The 23,166-nt window shown below is 38.4% G+C and overlaps 1 protein-coding gene across 1 annotated transcript in view; it reads right to left on the minus strand.

Annotated features, from left to right (window-relative positions):
• The window catches only part of LOC127426768 (protein FAM13C-like), a 30,827-nt gene extending 22,859 nt beyond the window's left edge, over positions 1 to 7,968 (minus strand). The window contains exon 1 of the mRNA XM_051673789.1: positions 7,656 to 7,968. Within this exon, the coding sequence (XP_051529749.1) occupies positions 7,656 to 7,824 (169 nt within the window). The 5' untranslated portion in view covers positions 7,825 to 7,968. The remainder of the gene's footprint in view (positions 1 to 7,655) is intronic.
• Between the last annotated feature and the right edge of the window lie 15,198 nt (positions 7,969 to 23,166).

A 23,166-nucleotide genomic window follows, 5' to 3' on the forward strand; every position in this document is an offset into this window, starting at 1 on the left:
CACCACAATGGTGGTTTAGGGTGGTTGCCAGGGCATTGCCATGCGGTTCCTAATGTGTTCTAAGTGGTTGTTAGTGCGTTGCTATGTGGTTGCTTGGTGTTCTGGGTGTTTTTAGGGCATTGCTATGCTGTTGCTAGGGTGTTGTGGGTAGTTGCTAGGGTGTTAAATGTGGTTGCCAGGGCATTGCCATGTGGATCCAAAGGTGTTCTAACTGGTTGTTAACGTGTTGCTATGTGATTGCTTGGGTGTTTTCTGTGGATGCTAGGGCATTGCTATGCTGTTTCTAGGGTATTATAGGTAGTTGCTAGGGTGTTGAGAATGGTTGCCAGGGTATTGCCATGTGGTTCCTATGGTATTCTAAGCGGTGGTTTGTGTGCTGCTATGTGGTTGCTAGAGTGTTCTTAATGGTTTCTATGGCATTGCTCTACTGTTGCTAGTGCATTGTCAGTGGTTGCCAGGGCATAGCTGTGCAGTTCCTAAAGTGTTCTAAGTGGTTATTAGGGCGTTGCTATGTGTTTGCTTGGGTGTTCTGGGTGTTTTTAGGGCATTGCTACAGTATGCTGTTGATAGGGTGTTGTGGGTGGTTTTAAAGCATTTCTATAAAGTTACTATGGTGTTCTGGGTAGTTGTCAGGGCATTGCCATGCGGTTCCAAAGGTGTTCTAAGTGGATGCAAGGGCATTGCTATGTGGTTGCTAGGGTGCTCTGGGTGGTTGCAAGGGCTTTGTTATGCAGTTGTTAGGGTGTTTTGGGTGGTTTCTAGGGCATTGCTATGCTATTGAAAGGGTATTATGGGTGGTTGCTAGGGTGTTAATGGGGGTTGCCAGAGCATTGGAGTGTGGTTCCAGAGTGGCTGCTCGCACATTACTATGTGGTTGCTGGGGTGTTGAGGGTGGATGCAAGGGCAGTGCTATTTGGTTTCTAGGGTGTTCTGGGTGGTTCTAAAGGCATTGCTATGCTTTTGCTAGGGTGTTGAGGGTGGTTGTCAGGTCATTGCAATGCAGATTCTAAGATGTTCTAAGTAGTTGTTAGTGCATTGCTGTGTTGTTGATATGGTGTTCTGAGAGGTTTCTAGGGCATTGCTCCTCTGTTGCTAGGGTGTAGTGGGTGGTTGATAGAGTTTTGCTAAGTGCTTACTAGGGTGTTCTGGATGGTTGTAAGGGTGTTTTCTGTGGATGCCAGGGCATTTCAATGTGGTTGCTATGGTACTCTGGGTGGTTGCAAAGGGCTTTCTTATGATGTTGTGGGTAGTTGTAAATGCGTTGCTATGTGGCTGCTTGGGTGTTCTAGGTGTTTTTAGGGCATAGCTACAGTATGCTGTTGATAGGGTGTTGTGGGTGGTTTTAAAGCATTTCTATAAAGTTACTAGGGTGTTCTGGGTAGTTCTCAGGGCATTGCCATGCGGTTCCAAAGGTGTTCTAAGTGGATGCAAGGGCATTGCTATGTGGTTGCTATGGTGCTCTGGGTGGTTGCAAGGGCTTTATTATGCAGTTGTTAGAGTGTTTTGGGTGGTTTCTAGGGCATTGCTATGCTGTTGAAAGGGTATTGTGGGTGGTTGCTAGGGTGTTAATTGGGGTTGCCAGAGCATTGGAATGTGGTTCCAGAGTGGCTGCTCGCACATTACTATGTGGTTGCTGGGGTGTTGAGGGTGGATGCAAGGGCAGTGCTATTTGGTTTCTAGGGTGTTCTGGGTGGTTCTAAAGGCATTGCTATGCTTTTGCTAGGGTGTTGAGGGTGGTTGTCAGGTCATTGCAATGCAGATTCTAAGATGTTCTAAGTAGTTGTTAGTGCATTGCTTTGTGGTTGCTATGGTGTTCTGAGAAGTTTCTAGGGCATTGCTCCTCTGTTGCTAGGGTGAGGTTGGTGGTTGATAGAGTTTTGCTAAATGCTTAATAAGGTGTTCTGGGTGGTTGTAAGGGTGTTTTCTGTGAATGTCAGGGCATTTCAATGTGGTTGCTATGGTACTCTGGGTGGTTGCAAAGGGCTTTGTTATGATGTTGTGAGTAGTTGTAAATGCATTGCTATGTGGCCGCTAGAGTGTTCTGGGTGGTTTTTAGGGCATTTCTATTGAGTTACTAGGGTGCTGTATGTAGTTGCCAGGGCATTGCCACGCAGTTCCTTAAGGTGTTCTAAGTGGATGCTAGGGCATTACTATGTGGTTGCTATGGTGCTCTGGGTAGTTGCAAAGGCTTTGTTATGCAGTTGTTAGGGTGTTTTGGGTGGTTGTAAGGTATTGCTATACTGTTGCTAGGATTTTGTGGGTGATTGCTAGTGTGTTGAGGGTGGTTGCTGGGTCATTGTTATGTAGGTCATAAGGTGTTCTAAGTGGTTGTTAATGTGTTTCTAAGTGGTCACTAGTGTGTTCTTGATGGTTTTTAGGGCATTGCTTTGCTGTTGCAAGGGTTATGTGGATGGTTCCCAGGGTGTTCTAAGTGGTTGTTGGTGTATTGCTATGTGGTTGCAAGGGTGGTGTTCTGAGTTTCTAGAGCATTGGCTATATTTACATGTAACCTTATAATAAATCTAATAATCCGTTAATAATCTGGTTGATAACTCAGTCGGACTGATAAATCTTCATGTAGCCCCCTCAGTCGATCCAATTGAAATAATCTGTTAAAGAGAAGAAATGTAACCATATAAACTTTGAATCCGACTACTTTCTCAATGTGATTAAAAATACCTTTTGATGGTTAAGCCAGTCAGGATGCTGCTGCTCCTAATTCTCTATGTTTGACAAGTAAATTCAGTAACATAAGAAGAAAGCTATTCTGGCATATATTAAGATATGTCAACAAAGCAAAAACGGCAATTACAGACTTCAGTGCCACGGTCACCATGGATTTCCGATATTCTCCATTTCATCAGAAAGCAACGATTAGCACTCTTCGCATGCACAGAAGTTTTGTTCAAGAATACATGTAATAAGCATGTAAATTAATATATTTGGATTGGATTGCAAAGTTTAAGGTACATATAAACAGTACTGCATTTGGTTTTAATTCGGAGTTACAAAAATAAGTGCATGTATACATAATCGTTGCTATGCTGTTGCAGTTGCTAGGGTGTTGAGAGCAGTTGCCATGTCATTGCTATGCAGCCCCTGTGGTTGATAGCAGGTTGCTATGTGGTTTCCAGAGCATTTCTATTCTAGGGTTGGGCCCAATATGCTGAGCACAGCTAGGGTTTTCTGAGTGTTTTTTTTTTTTCTCCCCTTTTTCTCCCCAATTTGGAATGCCCAATTCCCAATGTGCTCTAAGTCCTTGTAGTGGCGTAGTGACTTGCCTCAATCTGGGTGGCGGAGGACGAATCTCAGTTGCCTCTGCGTCTGAGACAGTCACTCCATGCATCTTATCACGTGGCTTGTTGAGCGTGTTACCGTGGAGACCACACGCTATTCTCCGTGGCATCCACGCACAACTTACCACACGCCCCACCGAGAGCGAGAACCACATTATAGCGACCATGAGGAGGTTAACCCAAAGTGACTCTACCCACCCTAGCAACCAGGGCAATTGGTTGCTTAGGAAGCCTGACTGGAGTCATTCAGCACGCCCTGGATTCGAACTTGCGACTCCAGGTGTGGTAGTCAGAGTATTTACTTGCTGAGCTACCCAGGCCCCCTGGGTATCATTTTTATCTAAAAATGTATCATTTTTATCTAAATACTATCTTTCTTCTTCTTCTTCTTTTGCAGTTTACTAAGGTGTACTGGGTGGTTTCCAGGGCATTGCTACATGATTGCTATGATGTTCTGGTTGGTAGGTTGTCAGGATTATTATCCCAAGTCAAAAGAGTCCACTTCATAGTCTCTTTGATATTCTGGTTTCGATAGATTGGGTCCCTCCTCATATGCCAGGAGGCAACATCTTTAGATCGCTTAGAAAAGGTTTAGCACGCTGTTCATCAATACGCCACATAATTTGAGGTATCATTCCTGTTCATAGCACAAATGATGAGGAATGAATAATGCACTTTTTGATATTTAGGGTTGGGGTCTGTTCAGATTTCTAACTCTAAACTGGGCAATAGTAATAGTGATGCTTGTCTTAGGAAACTACTAATTATTTATTACGACCAATGCCATTATCAACCTGCATTAGCATAAGTGAGATAAATCACCTTAATTTGCAACACAAAGAAGCAGCAAAGAAGATACTTATTTTCTAGAAAGATCTGTAAATGTTGTATATCTTCATGGTTTCCTGTACAGAAGACTCAATTTTATAACTCAGATATAGACAATACATTTCAATTATGGTCAATACAGGAAATTGTGAGCACAGCTGTCTGTGAAATTAGATACTGCTTTAACCTGTATGAGGAAATACTGAGGCTTCTTAATTCAAATCTGTTCAATTCAATTCAAGAGCTTTATTTTTCTGTTAGGAACTTAATATGTGAAAGTTTTCAGTGCATACTACACATTAAGAAAAAAAAAGACATTCACAACATAAATTAAAAGTTAATAAGATTCATATCCAATATAAACGTCTTTATGACTTTAATAAAATCAATACACAGCTTACGTATATTGACTCAAGCAAACTTCAGTTTCCCACACTTCTCTAGAATTAACAGATCTAGTAGACACAAAGGAAAACAATGATGCATAATCAGAGAAATGGGAAAAATTCTAATGAGTGGAGTGAATAAAAACAAGCTGATGAGATTCAAACACACACAAAACACACGGTCAGCTCTGATTCAGCATAAACTCTCTGACCCACAGCTAAAATTATGAAAAAATCTCCAGACAATCGAGAGACTTACAGTGGCCCCAAAAAGTATTAGGACACTTCAGTCACATTCACTTCAATGAATGTCATTGCATTAGATAACAGAATATTAAAGCAAGTGACATTTCTTTTAAAACTGAAGTGTGTAACTTTTTTGGTGTTAAAATACTTGCTCCTAACTTAGCTTAATATGCATAGACAACAATAATTAAGCTATTTGTAGGTTAATTTCCTCGAAAACTCAAAACACTGTGGCCCTGTGGCATTATAAAAATTGCTCTGTTTGTTTTGAGCAACTCGATCAGCCTGACACAACAACATTGACTCAACCAATGGCATGAGATGGGGATGGAACTATCTTTGTTTGATCAACAGTAAACAGGAGGATTGTTCAAAAAAGCTGTTTGAAAACAAAACTAAATTAACATTTAATAAACAAATAAATAAATAAATGGATAAATAAATGAGAATATTAAATACAACTTATTTATATTTATATAAAACTTAGATTTATTTTAAAATTAAAAGTTTATTTTCTTGTTTACCATAAAAAACATCTAAACATCCTTTAAACAAGATTAATTTAAGACTTGGTTAAAGAGAACATATCTTGAATTAAGTTTATTTTTCTTACCACATTGGCAAATTGCTTTTTGAAAAGAAACCTAACTACATTTTTACATGCTTAATACAAAAGAAAACAATTTGCTAATGGAGTAAACAACAACAACAACAACAACAACAAACGTAATTCAAGATACATTCTCTAAAAACAAGTATTTATATCTTATGCTAATTTTGACAGCAAACAGGGGGATTGTTCGAAAAATCACTTAACTAACATTTACTAAACAAACAAATAGATTAATTTAATTAATTTAATTAAATGGAATAAAATGAAATAAAAAAATATTGAAGTATAAAATAAAATTTTAACATTTTATTTTAAAATTAAATGTTTATTGTCTTGTTTTTCATTAAACACATGTAAACATCCTTAAAATAAGATAAATATATATATTTTTTAATTATTTAAGACTTGGTTCAAAGGAACCTAACCTAACTACATTTTGTTGGATGTATGCTTACAAAGGAAAATACTTTTGCAAATTAATTCAAGATGCATTCTCTAAAAACATGTATGTATATCTTATGCAAACTTTGATTTTGTTTTAAGGATGTTTAGATTTTTGCATTGGAAAACAAGTCAAAGAAAATGATTTTGATGCTGTGCACTTTCTGGTCGTCAAACATCAGTGAACATATTTAGAGTTAAAGGAATATTCCGGGTTCAATACAAGTTAAGCTCAATCGACAGCATTTGTGGCATAATATTGATTACCACAAAAATGTATTTCGACGACTCCCTCCTTTTCTTAAAAAAAAAGCACAAATCTAGGTTAGTGTGAGGCATTTACAATGGAAGTAAATGGGGCCAATTTTTTAAAGCTAATATACTTATAAAAGTTTAGACACAAGACATAAAGGATATGCATGTAAACATGATTTTAGTGTGATAAAATTGCTTATTACACGGCTCTCTGGAATACTCGATTCTGACTGGTTAATGGTGCCACTGTAATACTGCTCTGTAATAACCGCACATCCAGGGATTTAGGCGCATCAGACCGCTCATCCGGGTTCTGCGAGCCATCTCACCTGCTTCTTGGATCACTGTGCAATCTCTACAAGCAAGCTAATAAAATATTTTAAACTCAAATCAATGTTTCATGTGCATTTATTTATTTATTTGGCAAGTAGTCTTGTAAAATGCTGAATAATGAGGAGTCAGACGGTCACTTTTACAAAATAAACACCAACAGAACTCCAACACAAACCGGAAGTTGATTCCAGCTGTTCAGCGATATATTTCCTCTCAAATTACATAATTTCAATGCAAATCAACATTTTATGTCAATGTATTTATTTATTTGGTCAGTCGCCATGTAATAAGTGGGATAATGTACAGTCAGCCAGTTGTTACTGCAAAATAAACCCCTTCAGGGTGATACAAGACTCTGATCACCCTGTCAGGGATTATTGTGCAATAACAACCGGCTGACTGTACATTATCCCTTAATTATTAACTTTTTCTGTGTAAAGTTATAGCCAATTTTACAATTTCGTTACCATGACGATGTAATTTCAACAAACCCTAAAACCCTCAAATGAATGTAAGAGTGATGATTTAAACAAATTTACAGCTCAAATAAAATACATAAAGTTCTAACAGAAGAATTAATGCAAAAGTGTTTTTATAAAATTATAAGCTTCACATTTCTGTTTAAAACCTCCAAAATTGGCCACATTCACTTCCATTTTAAGTGCCTCACTGTACCCTAAATATTTGTATTATAAATATTGTATTAAATATTATATATATATATATATATATATATTTTTTTTTTTTTTTTTTTTTTTTTTTTTTGCAGACACTTGTTTTGATATTGTATCTAATGAAATGACTTTCAGGTATTTATAAGTGTGACTGAAGTGTCCAAATACTTTTTGGGGCTCCAAGAGGAGGAGCACCGGAGAAAGTAGGAAGAAAAAGGTGTAGGATGCATGCTATACGTGTATGCATGTGTGCGAGTCGTGCTGAGTGGAGGTGCCTGCGATCTCAGCGCCTCTCCAACACCCTCTGTTATTAATAGATTCCAGTGTGAAGCGCGGCGACCAAGTGACTCACATATCCCAAAAAACAAGAGATAACAAGAGCCATCTTTTTCACAAACACGTAAACAAACAAGCCCAGCTCTTACAGTCAAGATCAGACTTGTCAATCAGTCAGTGAGTTTTGAGATCAGCATCCCATTCATTCATGAGCCCACTACTTAGTTTCGCCATCAGGCATCACCAATTACCCATCCAAAGTCTAGTAAAGACTCTGTCAGTACCAATGTAGCTTCAGTTGTCTTACCTAGTGGGCTGTTTTCTTCTTCCACGCCATTGCATGACGGAGCCTGGATCTCCTCTTTGAATCCCAGGATGGGTGGACTGTCTTCGGGAGAGGGTTCTGAAGATGGGCTGGAATCTCCTTCCAGAGCCTGGAGCTTCAACAGCGAGCTCTGCAGGCAGAAGCAGAACATGCCGGATTCAGCGTTTGGAGCGCAGGAGGTAGAGGAAGCAGCTGTGCCGTCGCTCCGCACGCGTCGAATGGAGGGATGCAAGAAGAAGGATGCAACTGCAGTCTCACACGCCCCTTTGCTCTGCCTCCATCAGTCCTGCTCACGATACACGCACGCACGCGCGCGTGTGTGTGTGTACGTGCACAAGCGAGCCTCGCGATTACGTCGTTCTCTGCTGCAGTTCTTTATCTGGCATGGATTATTCATGCCACTCTTTTAGTGGCGGAAAAAGAAAGAGAGAGAAGAAGGGAGGGGTGTGTTCTGGCGTCAGCAAGCCCCTCGGCAGACTGGCTGAAGCTGGTTCTTCTGATTGGAGAACAGGTGTGGTTGGAGGGATGGAAGGAGGGGGCATTCGGGTGCATGTAGATGGATGCATGGAAGGGTGCGTGGGATATGTAGGTGGGGAGTGGGGGGATTCTCAGATTCAGCTTGGCGGTTATGAAGGCTTTTCCCGCATCTGGGAGTGGGAGGGTGGGAGGTTCTCACTCGCAATATTGACATCCCCGCCCCTTCCAGCATCCATTCATAAAATGGAGAGCAGCCCAAAACAGCTGCAGGGGCACAGAATCGTGCAGCCTTGAGAATACAGATGCAAACTGCACGTAGACCAGGTGGAAATCAGCCTTTTTATTGAGGGTCCATGTTTGCACCCTGGAATTGGTTTTGAGGGGTAATTTTAGCTTTTTGAGGGCATTACCTTTTGGGCTTTCCCTTTATGTCAAATATTTTAATTGATTCAGTTAATTGAAATTGTAATCATGGTGTCAATATCCATGACTAAGTTATATTGCCTGTGTTTGCAGCGTTCCAGACAGGTTACTACACTGTCCGTGTTTACATGCACAGTTATAATCAATCTACAGCAGGTTTTTGCGTAGTCGAATCCTCATCTGTCTAAGTATACGTAACACAATGCTTAATCAGATATTTAAAGGAAGTGTTAAATACATGCCAATTGTGGTCCGATTAATGTGTACACATGCTGGACGAAGCAAAGCTACAATCATTTTATCTAGGCCTACTTTTCAGCCATCTGAGTTATGGATGTACTTTTCCCATTCATTTTTTTACCCTAAGCTTTTCATAAAATCCTTCTTAAAAGAGAGCCATAAACCAAACCAACCAGCTTCGAGGTAAATTGCAACATTACAAACGTTGATTTCAAACAAAAAGTATTTGAAAATTGGACAAAAAGACAAATGTACAAAGGCACAAACAGTTTCACAAAGTTCTGCTATCCTAGGATCGGCGACAGTATGCCAACTCACTGGCATGGGACATTTCCCACCCGACATTTTTGCATTGGTTTCAGTGTGTTTACCTTCCCACGTGGCTCAACCGGCAGCGTGTTGCGTTAGCAGCATGAAACACATAGATTCGTATCCACGTTGAAACCAGGAAGTAATCGCGGTCACTTGATCAGTGAAGAGTGTGATTCGGAGGTTGCACTTTTCCCCCTAACATTTCACTTTTACTCCACTAAATAATGGTTAGGTTTAGGTTTGGGTTTGGGGTTAGAGTCCACAAAATATGCATTCCTTATCACTGTATTACATCCTGTACAGCTGAAAGGAACGTGCTTCACAACAAGCTTTTGGCGACCTCTCCTGGACATAAATGGAGCTGACATGTGCCTATACGCCCTACAACACTTAGCGCTTTGACCACTGGGGTCAGTGTTTTAAATTTCGGTATGCATATACCGATTTCTGCTAAAGAAAAGACAACCTACTCTTTCCGACTCTTTTCCGTGAGATCAGGCTGAAGTACAATCCCATGAAGCACTGCAAATTACGTAATCAATTAAGAAACTATAGAAATATAAAAATATATAGAAATATGAAACTATTAACTTTACATTTTTGATTATAAGTATAGAAACAATTTATTTTACTGCAAAATATTTTGATACATACAAATATATATTTAGTTTGAGGGTGTAGGGAGACTCGATTGCGTCATTCACAGTGTGTCATGGCAGTGTGCGGTCATTGCTGGACTTGTTTGGCAGGCTTTGTTGGCCATGGTTCTCTGATTGGTGGATCTTTCTCTGCTGGACCATGGGTAGTGTAGTTGTTCAGAATTCCATTATTAAACATGATTTTTTTAACAAACATAAAGAACCTCGGAGCTCACGGTAGGTCTGGTTTATAAGTTATCACTGAAAATCTATTTGTCTATGGAAAAAATACATTTGTTTTATTTTTTATTATTACTTCTGGAACCAGACTGTTGGTAGTAGCTTATCAATCAGGATGCAAGATTGAGCGCAACAGAATGGAACAGAATGTGTGCAGGGAGTTCGAGACGTGTTTTTCCAGATTGAAGTGACCTGCTTTTATTTTCCTAATGCAGCGCTTTATAGTTCAGTGCATTGCTTATGCTGCAAAACGCTGATAAAAGTGCAAGATGCAAGACCTCCACTTCAGTCAACGTCAGTGCTCGACACCTCCAAAATTTGAAACTACTTTTGAATACAAATGTGCATTTTTACATTCAATTCGACGAATGTTCGAATTTCGAATTTTAGACTTAGTGAGTCAATTTGTGAGTCAGTGTTGTTTGAAACTCTTTTTGTTTGCAGAGAAAAAATAGACTTGTTGTGTCTAAAATATAAGTTATTTAATATTAACTTCTCAACAGTGCTGTTGTACAAAATTTTAGCACAGCTGTGACTACCTGCGGCCTCATGCTTATACAGCTGAATCAGAGCCATTCTGATATTCAGAACAACAGCACTCTAGCTCATGTAATAATGCTTAAAGGAGTGACTTTTTGCACTAGGTGTAAATAGCACCTGCCACACAACACGGCTATTTGCACTCCAATAGTCTGGTGGTAACACAGAAACTGAAAACAAACTGTGCACCCCAAGAGTCGCTGCAGTGGAATGGGGTGTAACGATGGAGTGGATGTGCTTTTTTTGATGCAGACGACCAGGGTTCGATTCTGCCTTTTGTTCCACTTTTCCCATTCTGTTTCTTGTCTCCACTCTTAATTTTTTCCTTTAATACTACTTATAATAATAAATAAAAAATAATATAAAGGTTGATGTCCTCACAGTGATTTGGTCACGGTGAAGATTAGGGAGTAAAGGTTTGATCCGGGTAAAATTAAAAGGATAATTCACCCAAAAATTTTAATTCATCATCATTCATCATACTTTACTCACCATCATGTTATCCCATATGTGTATGAATTTCTTCTGCAAAACACAAATGAAGAAATTTAGAAGATTATTTCAGCACTGTAGGTCCATATAATGCAACTAAATGGTGACCAGAACTTTTAAGCTCCAAAAAAGGCAATAAGGCAGCATATAAGTAATCCATATAACTCCAGTGGTTAAATCCATGTCTTCAGAAGTGATATGATAAGTGTGGGTGAGAAACAGATCAATACTGAAGTCCTTTTTTACTATAAATCTAAACTTTCACTTTTACGCCCACATTATGATGTGGAAGTGACTTTCGCTTTTACACTCAGCCACCAATTGGTTGGGGCAGGTCAAAGGTTGAGATTTTTAGTAAAAAAGGACTTAAATATTGATCTGTTTCTCAACCACACCTATCATATTGCTTTTCTAAAGATATGGATTTAAACACAGGAGTCATGTGGATTACTTTTATGCTGCCTTTATGTCCTTTGTGGACCTTCTGAGTTTTGGTCACCATTCACTTGCATTGTGAGGACCAAAAGATCTGAGATATTCTTCTAAAAAGCTTTGTTTGTGTTCTGCAGAAGAAAGAAAGTCATACACATCTGGCTTGACATGAGGGTGAGTAAATGAAGAGAGAATTTTCATTTTTGAGGAAACTATCCCTTTAACTTTAGTATTGCTATAGTAATATTGTAGTAACCATGTTTTTTGGCGGAAGCCATAGTTTTCATACAATTAACCATGGTTCTACTACAGTAAAACAGTGTTAATATAGTAACCATGTTAAATTTTTTTTGTGTGTGTGAAAATTAGATTTGACCTCAAATATCTTAGAGCATTTTCACCCCGAGCCCTGGTTCATTTCTGACCTTGACATACATTGTGAGCGAATCACATACCAGTACTGTTTTGCCACATCATTGTCTCTCAACGCTGCTGTAGCTGAATATTCTCATCTTCCATTTCTCCTTGTTTTCTACTTTTTTCTATCTCTTGTCTCACAGGTGGTTGGTTCTCAATAAATGCTGGTCTGAGGGTTAAGACATTAATGCATAGCTCCTCTCACGGAGTGTGAGTCATCCCCCTCTCTCCTGCCCCCTCCCTTCCTCTCCTCCATCCATCTTTCCCCCGCTTATCCACTCTTTTCCGGGGGGAATAGATTGCATGGTTATGTGGAAAGGGTAACACCCCCGAGCACCGCTGATGCTCATCAAACCCACTGCATTGGCGTATGTGAGGAAAGAAACGCTTATGTAAAACAGGAACAATCAAACTGATATGACCAATGAGGAGATCATTATCAAAAATATGACATTTTTCTGGAATGCAATGAGTCATCGGAGAGGACATCATTGTTACAATCTGATGTTTTAGTTGAGCATGCTTAAAGTGCAACAGTGGCTGTCCACCTCTTCAGTGGCCATAGTTTCTGAAGAAGCAGTAGTTTTCATTTTCATTTTTTCATTCAGATTCCAGCGTTCTGCAGCCTCCTTTCTAGACGGTTAATAAAGTTATTTTAAAAATGACAGTACTCTGTGCTAATGGTGGGTCATATAGGCCTACCAGTTGCAGTGTTTCCAGATCTCACAAGAGAAACAAGACTCCTGTTTTGGAAAAACTAACTCAAAATAAGGGATTTGCCTCACCCAAAATGAGCAATTAAATTATTTTTATTTTTTCCCCACATGGGGGTATTTTCAGGATAGAAATTGTAACAAGCATAGTATACAGTAGCCTATATAAGTAATGTATTTTCAAGTAATCCATTCTTAGTATTAAACACATGCCCCAAAATATGTAAAACATTTAAAATATTAATTTGGCCAGCTAAAATCAATTAATATCCTAAATCTGTCTCCTCCATGCATGCACACACTGCGTGAGCGTGTATGGGTTAATCGACATCTTATATTGGCCAAATGATTTTTTTCTTTTTTTAACATTGCTTTGTGAACTAGCGGTGTCCTTCAGAATCAAAGTGCATGCTTATGTTCTACTAAAAAGAGAGAAGCCTCATTTTCTCGGGCAACAGGATATGGTGTAAATCTGAAAATGTACTGTGATAAACACTTTGGTCTTTGGATTCATGAAAAAATGATTGGAACGAAATTAACTGTTTTTATTAACAGGTAACCAGCATTTAAAAACAATGTTTTTACTCCGGAACAATTGAAAGGGATTGCGTTCTCTTTTTGGTTATGTTCTGCATTTCTGCATTTCGTTCTGAATTTTGTTTTCGTCCATTTTTAGTACCTGTTTTTAACATCCATTTTCTTAAAAGGCATTTTAAAAGTTCTTTAATAAAGAGTTCTAAGCCGTTAATCAAACCAACCAGCTCTGCGATTTGATTTGAAGCCAAAAAAAAATATTTGAAAATTGAAAATCAGACAAAAAGACAAAACGTTGCACTTTTTTTATGATGGAGCAAACTACTCAACAAGCTTTGCGAATGATGCAATTGAATCAGAAAAGGTTCAATATAAAACTATTGACTGTAAATAATTAAGTATAAGATAAAATACTATTTGAAAAATGTTGAAGTATATTTAAGCAATATCACACGAGCAAAAGTGCGATTTGGCCCTACATCAGCACTGCTGTGATTCAGCCGCAGGTAATCACAGCAGTGCTGATTTAGGGCCATGTAGCATGATTGCGAGTGTGATATTGCTTATATACAACAGTGCAATGAACAAGTAAAATGTAAAAAAAAATTAAAAACTGAGTATGGTCATAAAAACTCATTTGTGCATGGAACTACTTTCTTACACAACGGATCAGAATCTGCCGTTGCTGGTTCAAACCAAATGATGTGTCCAAGCCTTCGTTAGTAATTCAAAAATGTCACTTCAGAAATAGTATCACGGCTTATGCTGTTTCTACCAAGTTATTGGATAAACAAGGATAGATGTGCGTGTGTGTGTGTGTGTGAGAGAGAGAGAGAGAGAGAGAGAGAGACAGAGCATGTGCGATCACCTGTTGCCACTCCCAAACAGAGATGCTGTCAGCTTTCTGAAGATCAGCTTTCTCAGTGGAAAAATAGCATCCAAGCGGTGGTATTTCTCCCTATTTCGCAGTAGCCAGTGCGCAAGAGTCATTCATTATAGAAACCGCAATGTCCTCCACCATTTTAAACAGAACATCCTCTCCAATGTGGAAACTCCGGTAAGAGGTAAGCGCTTTGAGTTGTGTAATTAATCAGTCTGTTGTGTCTCTCAGCTGTGATGAGCCGTAATGCTGAAGTTGTTCATTTAAATCCGTTTAAAGCTATTTCCTGGCTTTAGTAGTGTAGTAGTAATACAAGCGATCATTGAGTACTGTTGTATGTAAACACTGACTGACGCGGACTCACTTCACGTCACCTAACTGCCTCATATTACACACAAAAATGATCTTTTGCCAGCGCCTGCTGGCTAACATATGTAATGTAAAAAAATAAAAATACATGTAAAAAGAGACACATACAGTAGCTCTTAACACATATGCACTGCTCTTACACTTTAGTTTAGAACAGCACGAACACAAGCGGACTGATACACACAGTGAAGCGTCCGAGTGCTGATGGTGTGAGACCATCAGTACTCATGGAACGTCTCTCGTCCAATCAGATTTGAGGACTGGAAGTAACTGTTCAGTGTTCAGTTATACAGTTGTGCTCAAAAGTTTGCATACCCTTGGAGAATTGGTAATATATGTACCATTTTTAAAGAAAACATGAGTGAGCAGGCAAAACACATTTCTTTTATTTCTTATGGGATTCATATTCAACTGTAGGTTATAACAGAATGGCACAATCATAAAACAAAACATGGCAACAAAGAAAAAAATGAAATGACCCCCGTTCAAATGTCTGCATACCCTTAGTTCTTAATACTGTGTATTGCCTCCTTTAGCATCAATGACAGGGTGCAGTCTTTGTAATAGTTGTCTATGAGGCCCCAAATTCTTGCAGGTGGTATAGCTGCCCATTCGTCTTGGCAAAATGCCTCCAAGTCATTCAAAGTCTTTGGTCGTCTTGCATGAACCGCACATTTGAGATGTCCCCAGAGTGGCTCGATGATATTAAGGTCAGGAGACTGTGATGGACACTCCAGAACCTTCACCTTTTTCTGCTGTAACCACTGGAGGGTCAACTTGGCCTTGTGCTTAAGGTCATTGTCATGCTGGAAAGTCCAAGAGCGTCCCATGCGCAGCTTTCGTGCAGAAGAATGCAAATTGTCTGCCAGTATTTTCTGATAACATGCTGCATTCATCTTGCCATCAACTTTCACAAGATTCCCCGTGCCTTTAGAGCTCACACACCCCCAAAACATCAGTGAGCCACCACCATGCTTCACAGTGGGGATGGTATTCTTTTCACTATAGGCCTTGTTGACCTCTCTCCAAACATAGCACTTATGGTTGTGACCATAAAGCTCTATTTTGGTCTCGTCACTCCAAATTACAGTGTGCCAGAAGACCTGCATGAAGTTGGCCCCCCACCCAATGCAAAACGTTGGCAAAATAGTTTGTGTATTTGTGCTGTAAAAATTTTCGTTTGTGCTGCTTCGGTTTTTTAGATATTAAAATAATATTTATAGGTAATTCTGAGGTCACTCAGCATCCCCCCCCCCCCCCCCACATGCTCCAAATTCACCCCAAATAGTCTCGTTTGTTTGTGCTTCGTTTGTGCTGGTTTGTGCCGGTAAAAGTTTCATTTGTGCTGCTTATTTTGGGTTTGTCATTTCAATCTCTTACCAAAATGTTGGATGAAGATGTTTTAATACAACAACAACTCCTTCTTATCAGCGTATTGGTGTTCAGACAGCAGCAGCTCAATATTCATCTGGTGTCTGTCAGACTCTTTTTCTGTCACTCATTTTCGCTCAGCTCTGGGCACAAGAACAAAAGCGCAAATCTCCTTGATGTGAACACACTTTTAGAGTCGAATTGCCGAAGACTTTCTGTCAAGACTAATCATCACATCATTTGTTCAATAAACAATTATCTTTACTTCATTCACTGGTCTTTCCTGATTGAACTTTTTATTTATTTACATGGATTTCATCTGCTACACTTCACTGCCACCACTAGGCGCAAGTGACACTTCTGTTCAAGATGCTCTTGTGGAAATTAGTATAGAGTTAGTAGAGAAAAAGTCGATATAAATCAAACTACAAAAGTCGTTACTAAATCAAATTTCTGGTTAATGTAAGTACAATGTTTTAACACTGTCAGTTACAATATTATTTGTTAACTTCAAGAATAATGGTACAACATTCAAGAGAGCTAAGATTGTCAATGTTTATTGAACAGAAAACTCATTGCTAATACTAATATATGCTAATTACAGTTGCACATGTGACCCATGTTAGTTTTTTGAATATGTTGTGCATCTAGGGGTCAACATTACCATATTGGTCCTAATATAAGATATATTATCCTTATATATTATTACTATATTATATTATTGTGGCAGTGGGGGCGTGGTCAAGCATCTCTCTGGAGAGAGAGAAAGCGGTAAGGGCGCTTACACCTGAGCTAAATTATGTCTAACACCTGTCTCTAATTTCAGTGAGCACCGGGAGAGCGGCATAAATAGAGCGACACAGCACTTAGTCGAGAGAGAGACTGGATACGACAGAGCCGAGCCAGAGCAAGGATTTTTCTAATAGTGAAAGTTTATTTGTGAAAGCAGTGTGTGTTAATGTTTAGTTTAGTGCATAAAGGAAAACTGTAAAGTGGTGTCGAGGAAGAGGGGAAATAAAGCCTCACCTTAAGAAGGAAAAACTGCTTCTCGCTTCATCTTTTACAATTATCCTTATATTCAGACCAATACAGTAATACATGAAAAGAAGTTTATACTGAGCATGTCAGGATTATTTAAGTGGGTAATTATGTTTTGCTTATGCCAGATGCCCAAGAAACCAGCAGTCGACAGAGATTCCATTTTCACAGTCCTGTGTTCATCAAAAGAGGCCATAGTCCGAAATGGCAACATAGCTACTCCTAATTAAAAACATTTAAAAATCTTAATGTTTCCAAACTTTTGACCTGTACTGTATAGGCCCACACACACACACACACACACACACACACACAGACAGCCTATGTATGTATAAACACAGAGCTACAGCAAACAGATTATGGTGCCTGTATTTATGACAATGTTAATATTACTACTGTTATTCACATAACTACATACAGTAACAAGTAAAAACACTTACCTTGGAGTTTGTGTTACATTCCACACATCCTGTGATCCGCTGTGTCCGTTAAAAGTTGAAAAGGCACAGTGGATAGGTAACAGTTAAGTGAATGCGACTATTTATGTGATTTGGTTTGCCATTTGGATCTTACCTTGTTACTTCAACTGTATTGTTAAAAAAAAGACAGTCGCAAAAATGAAACTTTTACTGGCACAAACCAGCACAAACGAAGCACAAACGATTGAGCTTATTTTGGGTGAATTTAGAGCATGTGGGGGGGCTGGTGACGTCATTGTCTATAACTCAATGTCTAATACTTTAAAAACCGAAGCAGCACAAACGAAACTTTTACCGGCACAAACCAGCACAAACGAAGCACAAACAAACGAGACTATTTGGGGTGAATTTGGAGCGTGTGTGTGGTGGGGGGGGGGGCTGAGTGACCTCAGAATGACCTATAAATATTCTTTTAATATCTAAAAATCCGAAGCAGCACAAACAGAAATTTTACCAGCACAAACCAGCACAAACGATTGGTGACGACATCGCCTATAATTCAATGTCTAATACTTTAAAAACTGAAGCAGCACAAACGAAACTTTTACCGGCACAAACCAGCACAAACGATGCACAAACAAACAAGACAATTTGGGGTGAATTTGGAGCATGCGGGGGGGGGGGGGGGGGGGATGAGTGACCTCAGAATGACCTATAAATATTACTTTAATATCTAAAAAACTGAAGCAGCACACACGAAAATTTTTACAGCACAAACCAGCACAAACGGAGCACAAACGATTGAGACTATTTTGCCGACATTTTGCATTGTGTGGGGGGCCAACTTCACGCACACTGCCAGAAGCTGTGAGGCGTGTCAAGGTGTTGTTGGGCATATTGTAACCAGGCTTTTTTGTGGCATTGGCACGTAAAGGCTTCTTTCTGGCAACTCAACCATGCAGCTCAATTTTGTTCAAGTATCGTCATAATGTGCTCCTTGAAACAACCACACCGTCTTTTTCCAGAGCAGCCTGTATTTCTCCTGAGGTTACCTGTGGCTTTTTCTTTGTATCCTGAACAATTCTTCTGGCAGTTGTGGCTGAAATCTTTCTTGGTCTATCTGACCTTGGCTTGGTATCAAGAGATCCCCGAATTTTCCACTTCTTAATAAGTGATTGAACAGAACTGACTGGCATTTTCAAGGCTTTGGATATCTTTTTATATCCTTTTCCATCTTTATAAATTTCCATTACTTTGTTACGCAAGTCTTTTGACAGTTCTTTTCTGCTCCCCATGACTCAGTATCTAGCATGCTCAGTGCATCCACGTGAGAGCTAACAAACTCATTGACTATTTATACACAGACACTAATTGCAATTTAAAAAGCCACAGGTGTGGGAAATTAACCTTTAATTGCCATTTAAACCTGTGTGTGTCACCTTGTGTGTCTGTAACAAGGCCAAACATTCAAGGGTATGTAAACCTTTGATCAGGGCCATTTGGGTGATTTCTGTTATCATTATGATTTAAAAAGGAGCTAAACAACTTTGTGATAATAAATGGCTTCATATGATCACTATCCTTAAATAAAAGACAGATTTTTTGCATGATCAGTCATATTTTCAAAATCGATGCCAAAATTTCACAATTTCTGCCAAGGTATGCAAACCTTTGAGCACAACTGTACATATATCCAGTAGTTAATTCGGAGTGTTTATGAAGACCAATTCGATGTACGTCATTCACAATGTTTTATAGGAGTGGGCAATTGTTACTGAGCTCTTTGGTGTGATTTCTTGTTTCCATGGGAACAGTATCTTCTCTGATTGGATCTCTTTTCAGAATTATGGGTAGTCAGTGTTAGTTAGTAGTGGGCTACAAGTAAACTGGATTACATAATCAGATTTTAAAAAATCAAGTATTGCAATCTGACTACATTTCACTTTTAAATGTGCTAACTCAGATTAAAATTCCTTTTTATGGATGTGGATTATATTACCTATCAGCCCTGAATTTAGCAAGTTGTGGTGTGATTCATGTTTGCTAATGTTTAATGGAAGGACTGAAAACACTGAAAAATAACTGTTTTCATTAAAACATGCAATAAGTAATCCAAAAGTAATCAGATTAGTTTAAAAGACTATGTTACCGATTACAATTTTAGTTTTTAGAACCAGATTACATTTCAGAAGAAATCTACTTAACAACTGAAGTTTGAAGATGGCTTCTACAGAAGCATACAGTATACCATCACTAAAAATCCTCAGAGCTCATTTAAGTCTGTCTTAAAAAGTTTATACATTACACTAAAAATCCATTTCTCTATTCAGAAAATAAAGTGGATATTTACTTCTGGAACCCTGTTTTATTGTGCAGTTCTCTTCTCTATGATAATGATTTGAACAGGGTTAAAATCCTTGGCATCTCTTCCTTGTTCCATGGGAAGGGGTTAATTTCTGGAGTTTGATTCGGTCTGTGGCATCAGTGGTGACCTGATGCTGTTCCTTGCCATTTGTCATGCAAACTCAGAATGACATCACATGAGAGTAGGTGGTCTAAAATTTCTCTCTGAGGGAACAGCATTCAGTGACTGTTCACAACACTATAATTTTACATCCTGACAGATGTCCATGACCCTTGTGTACCCCCGATATAAATACATCTTTGGATGGATTTATTTTTCAACAACAACATTTTGCATATGTTTACAATATAGGGAGTCCATGCAGTTTGGAGATAATCAGGTTTGGATGTGGGTTAACTAATAACCAGCATTTTGACAGTAAATATTGGGTTACTTATACATAATATATTATCACTGATCAAATTAGTATCAATCAATACTGTGATTTTGTTTCTGTCACATTTTATGCACTTTGCATTGGTCAGTATTGGAGGCTGATATTAAAAGCACTTGCTTGTTTTTTAAGTTTAACACTGTGCCCTGTTGTGCCCCAATAAAGTGACAAGCGATACAAACTCTCTTTTATGAAATTTTTTCATTTTTGTCCTTTGCTAGCAGCAACCACAATGAGCGGCAGGACATTTTGAGCCGCTTGGTTTCTATTTCCGCGGTGTCACACTTGGTAGCCCCGCCCCCAGTAAAATCTGATTGGTGCAAAATCCTGCTTCACATTACTGTATTTCAAACATCAATAATGTTCTAACTGACTTAAATTTTAGTGTGTCACCGTAAGCTTGGTCGCATCACGCTTGGTTAGTACATGTGTAATAGTAGACATTTTCTAAATCAAATTAAAAAATAAATCTATATCAGTGCATCCTTAATTTATTAACATATGTTAAATAAGCAGATGATTACATCTAAAACTATATTAAAATAATAGCTTTAAGGGTGCTAAATTAAAAATGAAGAAATAAAAATATGTTTTGCTGTTTTAGAAGGAACTCAAAGTTTGTTTTACCAAAGACGACGTTTGATGTTTGTCTTGATCCTCTCTCAGTAAAAATGTCAGGCTGCAGGAGAAGAAAGAAGTCTTTGTAAACGGGTATAAACTGGTCTGAGAAATACAATATTATACTTGTATTGACTGCAGAATATCTAAACTTTTGATCATTTCATCAGCTTGCAACTAGATTAAGTTGACTTGATTTATTAGAATGAATCTCTTTGTTTCAGTACTGGCATTCTGTGTCTTTCTTACCTCATATTGGGTAGAGTGACACAGAACCGGTTCGTCCAATCTGCATGTAATCTGACAAACCCATGTAATCCTGAAACTCGCTCTTCACGCACAGTCTCCATCTCTCACAAAACAAGTGTACAGAGACACAGTCACATTAGCACCTGATCACAATATGTTACTGTTCCATGTACTGTATGTATGCTCTATAAATATGCTCAGTTCATTTCAACTGATATTTTAAAATTCATGCACACCTGATCATTTCTTTTAATTAATTAATTGTCTTAAAGACCCCATGAAATGGCTTGAAAAATGCCATTTTCTTTCCTGTGTTGACTAGTGTACTTCTGAAACAAGACGTGGAAGCCTTTATTGATGTCATGTGAACCATGGTTTGCTACTTGCAAATGCTAAGCTGTAGGTGGTACTAGGAGGAGGGACATTTTCATTGTAAGATAATTTTATTGGACCAACTTTGGAAATGCCCATGAGTGCAAAATTAGTCATCAGTATTTTTGGTCTGTTTTCTCAAAACGGAAAGATTGTACATTTTAAATAGGGATATATGTTGGTTAATTTTTATCAACTTTTGGTTCATTTTATCCTGCCGATGTGGACAAAATCCTGCTAATTTCCTCCTTTGAATTCTTCTCAGAACTCTCCCATGAGAACCAGAGAGTGACCACAGTACTCCTATTATGTAAACCCTGTGCTTGCGTACACATGCACCTAATAAACTCAGCCACCTAAGAGATAATGAATAATGAATCTAATTAATAAACTACAGGTTTCCATAGACAACAACAAACTAATCAACTTTAGCAGGTCTACTGGAACATGATATTGAGAGCTTAGCTTCAATAATGGGTCACTAAGGGTTACTACACAAACAATGTATTACTTTTCATTGTTATTTGATGACTTTGGTCTAAACCCATTGGGGGAAAATAATCATAAATGAGATCGCTTTGATTTACCAATTGTTTCTGCTATACAGAACTGAGATTAAATAAAGAGCAAATGGTGACTTTTGTTAAATTCCTGTTCCTCCGATGATTCTCCTGAGCAAAGACACCTGTAATTTCACACAAGTCTCCTTTAGATTTTCTGAAGAGATCTCAGTGTCTCACACTACTTAGAATGGCCAAGAAAATAATGTCTGCAAAAGTCCGAATTTTAAATAAGATCTCAAACATTTCTAAACAAATTCTTCCAAGACAAAATTATCTGAGCTATGCAATCTACATTTTTATGTATTTATGTCTTTCAGTTATGTCTTATTTGTTTCTACTTTCATTTGTCCAAAGGAATTTTAGGTGAAAATAATAATTGAAACTGAAAATGATAAAGTATGTCTTTGAAACACAAACTTACCAAACCTCTGAAAAACTATTACCATCAGAACTGAGATAAAATCAGTATCCTTTGAGCAATTAGCCCTTACCTCAGTGAAGGATGACACATTTCAGTGTCAATTGGAAGGTCATTTGATGCAGGGTTTTATTCTTTTTTTTTTTTTCTTTTTTTTTTTTAAATCCTCATATATTGATTGTTTCAGGCCACTCTTGTTTGCATGGTGCTGATATCCTACTGTAGGTTTTATGTGGCTAGCACTGAAAAGCATGACACAGACACAGAGTGTTCGATATTGTGTGATGAGTTTTGACAGATCTGGTGCACTAGGGCTCACGTTTAGATATGGTGACCCATACCTACTGGCAGAATCAGGGTATATTGTGGGACTACATCCAGGCCAGAGCTGTGAGCGTGTGACCAGTCAAGCATGTACTTTGTTTTGCTAAGTCAACAATAGCATAAGAAACTATAATTATTGTTATTATTATTGGTCTTTGGTCCATTATTTGCCCCCTGGAATTTATTTTTCACCTGCATTTTAACCTATGTATTGAGATTTTTTATAACAGGAACCATACAAAAACACACAGGGAGAATTCACTAAGAATGAATTGCACATGCTGATAGTGTTGTTTATTTGCACATGCTATCTGCATTGTTTAAGCACCTGATTCACTAAGGGAATTTTGCAGGCAATTCCACAAACACTCTCACAAAAACACAAGCTAACTGGTTAGCCTACTAGATTTGCATGCCACTTGCCAATTAACCTGCTGTCTAAGCAAACTGCAAACTGATTAGCTTGCTTGCCAGAACAGTAGTCACTAAACAGATTGTTTTCCTATTTATATTTCTCTCTTTTGTCTCTTCATGTTTGCCATGAAGGGATAAGGCATTATGATTGTATTCACTCAAACTTTTTGTCCAGTATATTTAATAATTTTACATTACAAAC

The sequence above is a fragment of the Myxocyprinus asiaticus genome, chromosome 36 (genome assembly GCF_019703515.2).
Source record: "Myxocyprinus asiaticus isolate MX2 ecotype Aquarium Trade chromosome 36, UBuf_Myxa_2, whole genome shotgun sequence".
In the NCBI taxonomy this organism is placed as follows: domain Eukaryota; kingdom Metazoa; phylum Chordata; class Actinopteri; order Cypriniformes; family Catostomidae; genus Myxocyprinus; species Myxocyprinus asiaticus.